Source organism: Bacillus rossius, chromosome 13 (assembly GCF_032445375.1).
Source record: "Bacillus rossius redtenbacheri isolate Brsri chromosome 13, Brsri_v3, whole genome shotgun sequence".
NCBI classification, from domain to species: Eukaryota; Metazoa; Arthropoda; class Insecta; order Phasmatodea; family Bacillidae; genus Bacillus; species Bacillus rossius.
In genome coordinates this window covers 39,851,055-39,861,956 of record NC_086340.1, presented here as the reverse complement: position 1 = coordinate 39,861,956, position 10,902 = coordinate 39,851,055, and the positions used below count along the sequence as shown (strand labels likewise).

The window sequence follows — 10,902 nt, the reverse complement described above, 5'->3', positions numbered from 1 at the left end:
GTGGATTTACAAGATGGAGGGCGTAACGAAAATTGTAACGGTGACGTCATAATCCATGATGAGGCTTATCTGAGGCTGTAGACATGGATGCTTAAGCCTACATATGGACATTTATAGCTGCTGGGATTTTTACGGAATTAAACGGGAAATTTTCCCTCGAAACGGGAATTTTTCCCTCGAAAACGGGAAATTTTTTCTTAAAACGGGAATTTTTGAGTCATTTTTGAGGAATTTTGAGGAATTTTGAGTCAAAAATGGCCGCCGTGACGTCAAAATCCAAGATGGCGGAAAGGACACACAGCTCCACCGCCTGACGCCTGTCCCAGAAAATACATTTGTATACTACTATAATACGTTCAAACTGATGTATCTTCCACATTGTGGCAGTACAGCCATTTTTGTTTTACAAAAAAAAAATCCCCATTCATACCATTTGGTCGGATATTGCCCATTAACGAACTGGTGCGAGAGTATCCACTATTAGATTTTGTGTATCAGTTTGGAAGTGATTTGTGAAAAATTGCGACAGTTATAGTGTCCACAAAATTGTGATATATATATATAAACTTTTGAGTTGTCGATGGTTTTGGGATCTATGAACCATGAAACTAAAAACTATTTAAAAATTTTCGAAATTAGCACCGTGATAACAACTACAATAGGTAGTATTTGTTTGAAATCTATCTAAAAGGATTATCATGAAAAAATTTATAGCTTATATAAATATTATTCATATTTTTATTTCTATAGGAATACTCTGCTTCTGAATGCTGTCCGCTTGCTTCATTACATGCAAACAAAGAAGGCCAATACATGACAGTATAGCTGACCAGTGGCACACACGGAAGGGGGAGTTAAGGAGCTATATCCTCCCCCTTCCCTAAATTATGAAAAAAGTTTGCAAAATATCAGTGAAGACAGTATGTTACTGTGTAAAAAGCCACGTTGCCTACAGCTTCTACTGTAGGCCCTAATGTCAGAGTGCTAGTGTCAATAGTAATGTATAGGGACCGGAAAAATTCGCGGGTTCAATGACCTGTAGGATGAACTCCACAGTTCTACGTACACTCGGTCAAATGCCACCCACTCATTGGCTGCTGTATTGTGAGACGTCCCAACGTAGCAGCCTGTGATTCGATACAGCTTTGGTTGGGTGTTTCTCATTGGCCCAGAGTCATCTAGGTGAGTTGTGAGCCAATAACAGAGGCTGCATTGAGGTATAACTATTTGTATTTTAGCCTATCGCGAAATGAACTCGTGAATTATTCCGGTCTCTAGTAATGTATTTTTTTTTGAGTACATGTGTTAAAATTGTATTTTTTTCCCTTCAAAATCCCTTTTCCTCCTTCGCAGGGACCGAAAAAAAAATTGCTGTATCGGCCACTGTACCTAACGGTGAGTTTCTTTGTTGAATGATGCTGTAGGCGGGCCGCCAGTTGGCCCTAAGACAGACTATACCGTCCCGTAAACAAGGGAACAAGGGAACAAGGCAACAAGACAACGCCCCCGCGGGTGGGCGACAGTTCCTGTGACAGGATCGCGGAATTCCCGGGGAGGGGAAGGGAGGTAACCGGACCTGCCCCCTCCACGCCGGCCTCGCTCCTAGACGGAGGGGGCCGGAGCAGGAGGGGTGGGGGTCCCCCGCCAGCCCTGCGCGGTGCGCGCGACGCCGTCAGTCGGGTGCGCGGAGCGGAGCGGGTTGCCTCGGCAGTCCGCAGTTCTGTTCCCGGGCGTCTGTCGCCGCGCGCGGGCCGGCCATGTTACACGAGGCGCCGCCATGACCTTCTGGACCCTGTGCGCCCTGGGCCTCTGCCTCGCAGGTGAGTCTAATTACTAGAGACTGGAAAAATTCGCGGTTTCAATGACCTATAGGATAGACTCAATGATCCTCTTTGTACTAGGACAAATTGCACCTGCTCATTGGATAATGACTCGTGACACGTGTCTATTGGGATGCTTGTGATTTGATTCTTCTTTTGTTGAAGGTTTTTCACTGGCTTAGAGACCTTCAGGTAAACGGTGGTCCGATCACTGACTCAGAATGAAGGTGAACGAGTTTGGAGTCTAGCCTACCGCCAAATGAATCCGCGAATTTCTCCGGTCTCTATCAATTACTCGCCCGTTTGTAGTGGCAGGCATTTTTTTGCGAAAAAGATCTAAGCTGCAACAAGGTATATCCGCACCAGTGGTTTCTTCCTGGTGACTGGCGGCCTTCTGGCGAGAGAATTCGCTGCCCCGTTTGACCGGAGCCAGTCATGACGCGTTTGCTTCCGCGCTGAATCACTGCGATTGGTGTTGTTACAATCGATATGTACCTGGGAGAAACTCACCCAATCACGAAACACAAGACGATGCTATAGTGCCTTTAACTTTCATCTAGTCTCGAAATCTTTTCGCGAAATCTGCATGCTCCATACCTAGAGACCGGAAAAATTCGCGGATTCATTTCACGATATGCTAGAATCCAAACCACTGTACATTTATATTGCTTCTGTGATTGGCTTACAGTTTATCTGAAGGACTTTTAGCCAATGGCAAACCTTCAACCAAAAAAGTATCGAATCGCAAGCGTCCCAGTTGACAAGTGTCACGAGTCAATAGCCAATGAGCAAGTGGCATTTGCCTGAGTATGTAGAGGGTTGTGGAGTCTATCCTAGAGGTCATCGAAAACGCGAATTTTTCCAGTCTCTATCCATACCCGTTTGGCTTCTGATGCAGCGTGTCCATTGAAGAATGTCCCTGTCATAATCTTGAACAGTGTCAACTGTAAGCGTCGTAGTGTGTTGGTTCAAGGCCACAATTTATTGAAGAGTAACCCAAAACAGTTTTAGACAAGAGCATGCGCGAGTACTGCTTTGTTGTCTTCTCGCTTGCAGAGCGAAAGAATGGCTCTTACAGGTTGGACCTGAAAACTTTATTTGGCAACATGATGGAGCCCCTGACCGTTCGATTGGTCGTAATGGTCGAGACGACAAGAGCTCTTTTCCGCTGGCATCCACGTTCACCTGACATAATGCCAGGCGATTTTTTTTTCTTTGAAAGTTTATTAAAGTTCTTGTCTACGTTCTGCCAATACCTAATGATTTGCCAGAGTTGAGACACAGAATTAAAGAGGCTATTGCTTCCATTAATCCATATGTGTTAAGTAAAGTGTGGGAAGATTTGGTCTGTAGGTTGTATGTGTGCCGTATAACTAGGAAGGAAAACTTGCTAGGAAAACTAGGTTAGTGTACCTTAAATTTGATGTATGATTTGTTGGAAATAGTCTAAATGAAACTGTTATAATATTCAATTAAAACTGGAACATTGTTTAATAGACACACTGTATTTCGTGTTTTTCACATGATAATAAATAAATTCACAATATATCCTTTTTTTTTTTTTAAATATTCATACAATGAGGATTTTTTATTTAATACAAAACAGTTGCGTCGTTTCGGAAGCTGGCATCTGTGCCCATCATCAGGCACGAACATAATTACTGTGTTGTCCATAACAACTGTTTAGTTTCATCGTTGGGTCCATCTTTACGCTGTGTTGTACAGGGTTTCTTATTTCTGAATTGAATTTTTTCCTTGATAAACATGCAGAACCTCAATGGCGTAGGTCCAAAGAATTTTATTAAATAACTATTTATTTTGTTTATAAGGTTTTTTCCTAATAACCAAGTAGTTATTTGATTTTTATAAACTTAAAAAAACTGATTTTTATGTCAATCGTAGCATGCACTGAAAGCATGAAATCATATGTGGTATAGGCCTACAGTTTAGAATTTGGTAACCATTCGTATGTAGCCTTCGTAATCAAACTAATAATTTTAAGTTTATCATTCATTAAGTCAATAAAAATGAGGTATTCCAAAAACCATAGTCAATTGCCGAGCGTTTGACATTACGCTTATCCGTCATTACATTTTCCCATTTAACCGCTGCCAACTGTAGAGAGAAAACTTAAATTTTGAAGAGATATCTTGTATGATTAGATTAGTTTTAAAATCATGTAAGCTATACCCTAATAACAAATTAAACTTATTTTCCAATCTAGTATTTATCTTAAATAAGTTCAGAGTTAACATGCGTAATTAATTTAATTTCTGTGAATCGAACGAGTTTTGTTATAAAAATAACATTCTGTAACACGTGTTCAAACGCAACTTAATAAATTAATATGGAAGTAGCTAAAAAATTAAACGAACTACAAAAACCTTCTAAAATAATTAGATTTGACACGCAAAAACCTTGCTGACATTTTGGAGGTTAAATTTTAATCTATCCGTCCGTCAAATGTACGAAGTTACCAGTCTTTTGACGGATGGACGGATGAAAATTTTCGGGCTATCTATTGGATTCAGGTCATGTGATTGACAGCTGAGGCGTTGGACTATTTAAATTCCTACTTCGGGTGTCAACACGCCATTTAAAAACTGCCCAAAATTTATTAAAGGTGTCTCATTACTAGGTATCGGAATAATTCGCGGGTTCAATGACCTCTAGGATGAACTCCATAGTTCTACGTACACTCGGTAAAATGCCACCCACTCATTGGCTGCTGTCTTGTGAGACGTCCCAGCGTAGCAGCCTGTGATTCGATAAAGCTTGGGTTGGGTGTTTCTCATTGGCCCAGAGTCACCCAGGTGAGTTGTGAACCAACAGCAGAGGCAGCACTGAGGTATTAGGTACGCTTTGTAATTTAGCCTATCGCGAAATGAATTCGCGAATTTTTCCGGTCTCTACTCATTACGAATGGCTTTTAAGACACATTATATTTGCCTTTACAATGATAGTTTCTTTCTTTAAATTATTCATCCAACGTGGAATTTTGATTTAATACAATTTTTATCGACTATAAATTGGTCACGTAAATACGCGAGAGTCAATAAAAATTTCAAAATATATTTAAAAAAAAATAACCGCTACAAACAAAAAATAGTAAACTTGATTTTAGCCGTCATGCTGGGGTTTTTACTAGAGCCCGGAAAAATGGGCGGATTGTTTTCTCGATAAGTAGCGATCCGGAAATTTCGCGGATTCGTCTGGCCTCAGGGTAGAATTCAAAGTCACAGGTGTGCTCAACCTATGTTTTCTTTCCCATTGGTTGATTTCTTAGCGAGGACATTTATATCCTTTTAAATTGGCACTACGTGATTCGCTTACTTCTCTCCTAGCTTGGCATCGCTGGCTCACGGTCGTAGAGAGGAGTGTCCAAATAACTGCGGTCCAATCACGAACACAGTGCGAGTGCGTGAAGGTTTGCATTCTAACCTGCGATTAATGAATGCGCGAAATTCCCGTATCTGTCGATAAGCTATAATTAGAGACCAGAAAAATTCGCGGATTCAATTCGTTTTACGTTAGAATCCAACTATACCTACATTCACATTGCTTCTGTGATTGGCTCACAGGTTATCTGAAGGATTTTGAACCAATAGAAAACCTTCAACCAAAGAAGTATCGAATCACAAGCATCCCAGTTCACAGGTCTCACAAGTCAGTAGCCAATGAGCAGGTGGCATTTGCCCGGGTATGTAGGAGATTGTGGGGGTCTATCCTGGAGGTCATTGTATCAGCGAATTTTTCCAGTCACTAGCAATAATATAAACACAAACATATACCTACGCACAATTATACCTATATCTTTTGCTGCATCTTCAATCGGACTCTGGGCCAATCAAACTCAAAGTTATTGCTTATAATGGATAGAGACAGGACAAATTCGCGGTTTCGATGGCCTTCAGGATAGACTGCACAAACCCCTGTACACTCGGGCAAATAACGCAAGTTCATTGGCTGCTGACTTGTAAGTCGTTTCAGTTGGTTTGTCTGTGATTCGATCCTTCTTTGGTTGAGGGTTTATAATTTGTTGAGATGCGTCCAGATGAACAGTAAGCCAATAGCAAAATCATCTAAGAGGTATATGTATTTGAATTCTAGCCTATCGCCTAATGAATCCGCGAATTTTTCCGGTCTCTATTAATGGAGCAACCCCGTGGAGCCTTTTTTGACTGCAACTGGGGTATCGTCATTGCTATGCCAGACCCAAGATACCGAGGCACAGCCGGGACCACCAACCATAGAGACCTCCAGTTCTGAAGCTGTAGGTAGGGACACCTGTATTTCGCGAATACATTTCGTGTCAAGGTATGTCACAAAACACTGTAGCTTTTTCTTAGAGTAATGACGAATTGTGTGCGTGCAGCAGTACGGTATCCACATTCCCATTGGCTCCGTCAAGTGCGGGAAAACACCTCTCGCCGACCACAGCCAATAACTACAAGAAAAAAACTACTGTGTTTTACGATGTACCTAGACATGAAATGAATTCGCGAAATACAGGTGTCCTATAGCTATAAGGGTTAGGTATTGAGGGAGTTTTTATTTTTACAGTATAATACGTAGAGACCGGAAAAATTCGCGGTTTCAATGACCTCTAGGACAGACTCCACGATCCTCTATGTACTAGGACAAATTGCACCTGCTCATTGGATAATGACTCGTGACACGTGTTACCGGGGATGCCTGTGATTTGATACTTCTTTTGTTGAAGGTTTTTCACTGGCTTAGAGACCTTCAGGTAAACGGTGGTCCAATCACTGACTCAGAATGAAGGTGAACGAGTGTGGAGTCTAGCCTACCGCGAAATGAATCCGCGAATTTTTCCGGTATCTAATAATACGAGTGAAATATGCTTTATTGAAAATAATTAATGGTTCGTCATTGACTCTTTTCCGAAATCTGAAAAATAAGTTTTAAACATCATAAAGTGTTAATTACGCATTTTCTCTACTTTTAAACAGTAAATTTGGGTACATGAAAATTTCCTTGTGAATAATTTGTTTTTCTCCTCTTTTCAGAAGGTAAATAATATGTTACAATATTCCGGTGGTGCATTTTAATAACCGGATACTCATGCGAAAAGTTGACTGGCAAGGTTATTTTTATTCGCAAAGAAACATAAAACTACCTTATTTTGTTGGGTAAACCTGATTCTATATATTCTGACGTCCTCAAAAAAAGTGTTCCAAATCCAATTAAGGATCGATTATTCACTTGATTACACGCCTGTTGGCTAAGTTTACGAACCGAAACTGTTCATATGTATTTTTTCCTCTGGGCAGCCAAACTGCCTTACAAACACAGTTGTTTGAAGGTCAGCTTTGTATTTTTAAAACAGACATGGTCGTTGAATGTTCACACTGTCCTCATCCGGACATAGGTACATATGTTTATTCCAGTTGAGTCCGTACCAGAACGTGCATAAATATAGCTAAAAAAAATTCCCTCCCATTAGTAGAGTAATTAAGGGAAACAATTAAATAAGTTGGCATGCATGATTTGGCATGCTGTGTGCAAATAATGAAAAATCTGCGTGTTCAATGACCTCCAGGATGGACTCCACAATCTTCTGTACACTCGGGCCAACGTCACATGTTCATTGGCTGGTGACTCGTGAGACGTCTTCATTGGTTAGTCTATAATTCGATATTTTTCTGGTCAAGGGTTTCTCATTGGTCCACGGTACTTTACATAAACTGGGAGAAAATAGCAAACGCAGCACAATGGTATAATTATTTCAGTTGTAACCCATCGAGAAAAGAATCCACGAATTTATTCTGTCCCTAGCTATGGTCAGTGAACGATGCTCCCCCGCATTTGACTCAGCCACTGTGAACATAGTTACTGCTCCATTAACAGTTCTTGAGATGCCCGAAAATAACTAAACAAGTTAGCTCTACCAAATGTAACAGTAAGAAGAAACTACTGTATTTTGAGGAGTATGTCAACACGAAAAGACGCTAAATACTGGTGTCTCCAACGATAAACTCTACTTAGAGACTTGAAATTCTTCAGCAAAGTACGTGATTTTTTAGTCGTTTCATTACACATGTCTGTCTGCCGAATCTGGTACTTACTTCATACTGGTAATTATGTAAAGGTTGAGACGGAAAAAATTGCATATTCATTTAGCGACATGCTAAAGAGCCTCTTAGAATCTCCTGTTACTGACCCACTGCATATTTTGAGGGCTTTTATCCAATGAGAAACCCTCAGCTAAATAAGTTATTCACAGGCAACCCAGTTAATGCATCTTGTAAGTCAGCAGCCAATGAACAAGTGACAGTTACACTATCGTACACTGGACAGTAAGTCCATCCTGGGGGTCATTTAACCATCGATTTTCCCCCCCTCATTCTCTACTAATGGATAGAGACCGGAATAATTTGCGGATTCATTTCGCGTTAGGCTAGAATCTAAACATATGTAACTTTGTGCTAACTCCTGCAAATGGCTTTCAGTTTTTCTAGAAGTATCTGAGCCAATCAGAAACCTTCAAAAAATAGATTGACGAATCACAAGCTACCCAGTCCATACTTTCTCACACGTGAGCAGCCAATACGCATGTGATATTTGTTCACAGGTCTTACAAGTCCGTAGTCAATGAGCAGATGGCATTTACCCGAATGGCATCTATCCCAGAGGTCATTGAAGACGCAAATTATGTAGACTCAATATATAGGTTGAAACATGTAAAAAAAAGCTTTATTATTTGTGGACAGTTTAGAATGAAAATTCTTGTACACTTTAACGTCTCTGGTCATTGGAGCACGGATTATTTGCCACGCCGCGAAGGACCCATGGCAACGTGTGAGCGAATCATGTTTTGATCAGGAGCGTATTTAAAAGGAGCAGCAGTAGCAAACGAACAAATCAGATCTTCATGAGCAGTAAAGAAAAGTGGTGGTGGTGTTTTCCGCCATCTTGGATTGTGACATCACGACGGGCATCTTGGATGACCGTGACCTTGACCTTGACCCCGACTGCCATTTTGGATTCGCCATCTTGGATGAAGTCATTTTGTTTTTTCGAACATTCCATCATTTTTTCCCCGCCATTTTGAATTATGATGTCACCGTTGCAAATGCCATTACGGCCGCTATCTTGAAAATCTTTATTTAATATCCGATTTTAATGAAAAAAATTAAAATTTATAAAAAAAATCAATTAATAAAATTTTGATAAAAAATTATTTAAAAACATACTTTTACGACATGGAGCTCGGAGTCCTCGGTTCGATCCCAGTGAGGGCAAAAAAAAAATGGCGACCGATCCTTCCCTCATGGTGGCTGCAGGCAGACTGAACGCACCACTTTTTTCATAGCATATATATCGTCAGATAGTATGACGTCATGTCCGCCATCTTAAAAATCCGTAATTTTAATGCTAAAAATTCGGGAAATTTTTTAAAAATCATTAAAAAATTTAATCAATCGAATTGAATAATAAAAATTTAATAAAATTTTACACAAAAACCAATGTTACACTTATTGTTATGGTCACCATCTTGGATAATGTAAATTTTGCATGTTTTGTTACGCCCGCCATCTTGGTTGAGTACGATGTAATCTTTACACTTTATTTTATGACCGTCATATTGGATCCTATTAATGTTGCATGTTTCGTTACGGCAGCCATCTTGAAAATCCGTAATTTCAATGCTAGAAATTATGAAAAATTCCAAAAAATATTTTATAAATTGCCTACTACAAAAGTTAAGTTATTTAAACAATTTTGGTCCTTGGTTCGATTTCCGTCGAGAGTAAACCAGTAATTTATTAATGTATTAAAAAATTCTCAATAAAAAGTAATAAAAACATTTTACACGACATATGTTTTGGTTCCGTCTGGGACAGGCTTCAGGCTGTGGTGTGTGGCGGTTTCTGCTACCTTGGAAACTACATCTCCGATGACGTCACGTCGGCCATTATGGATGACCGTGACCTTTGACCTTGACCTTTGTCCTTCAAAATTTGCCCAAAATTCCTCAAAATTCGCCCAAAATTTCCATATTTTTGGGGGAAAAAATCCGCCAAAAAATCTCAAAAACTTGATGATTCACAAATTACGATTTCGAAAAACCTCAAAAGTCTTTTTGCCTTAGAAAGAACTCAAAATCCTAAAAGCGACTTAAAAGTCCTAAGAACTAGCCACTTTAAGTCGTCGAGGTCATGACCTTGAAAATTAGGATGCCATGACAGCCATTTTGAATCGTGACTTCACCGTTGCAATTTCCGTTACGGCCGCCATCTTGAAAATATTTTTTTATTATCCGATTTTAAAGAAAATAATATTTAAAATTTGTAAAAAAATAAAATCAATAAAATTTAAAAAAATACTTAATAATAATATATTTACTATATGGAACACGGAGTTTTCGGTTCGAACCCGACGAGGTCAATACTAAAAAAAAATTGTCATAAGGTCCTTCCTCCACGGAAGCCACTGGCAGACTGACCTCCTACCACTTGTAACAAGATATATATCGTCATCTAGTATGATGTCATGTCCGCCATCTTGAAAATCCGTAATTTTTATGTTAGAAAATCGGGCAATTGTTTAAAATAATTAAAATATTAATCAATTGAATTGAATAGTAAAAATTTAATAAAATTTAACATAAAAACCACAGTTGCACATATAGTTACGGTTGCCATATTGGATAATATTACTGTTGCATGTTTTTTTTTACGTCCGCCATCTTGGTTGAGTTCGATGTCATCGTTACACTTTTAGTTACGACCACCATATTGTATTCTATTAATGTTGCATGTTTCGTTACGGCAGCCATCTTGAGAATCCGTAATTTCAATGCTAGAAATTCCGAAAAAATTCCAAAAAATAATTTAAAACTGCCTACTTCAAATGTTTAGTTGTTTAAACGATTTCGGTCCTCGGTTCGATTTCCGGCGAGAGTAAACCAGTAATTTATTAAAGTAATTAAAAAATTCTCAAAAAAGTAATAAAAATGTCTTACACCACACCCGACATTTTGAATTATGTCACCACTGTATATATTATCGTTACAGATGCCATCTTAAAAATCTTTATTTATTACCCAATTTTAATG

The 10,902-nt window shown here is 39.2% G+C and overlaps 1 protein-coding gene across 1 annotated transcript in view; it reads left to right on the top strand.

The window, feature by feature from the left end:
* Window positions 1–1,690: 1,690 nt before the first annotated feature.
* The window catches only part of LOC134538458 (protein APCDD1-like), a 178,365-nt gene continuing 169,153 nt past the window's right edge, over window positions 1,691–10,902 (top strand). Inside the window, exon 1 of the mRNA XM_063379785.1 lies at window positions 1,691–1,820. Coding sequence (XP_063235855.1) covers window positions 1,778–1,820 — 43 coding nt within the window. The 5' untranslated portion in view covers window positions 1,691–1,777. The remainder of the gene's footprint in view (window positions 1,821–10,902) is intronic.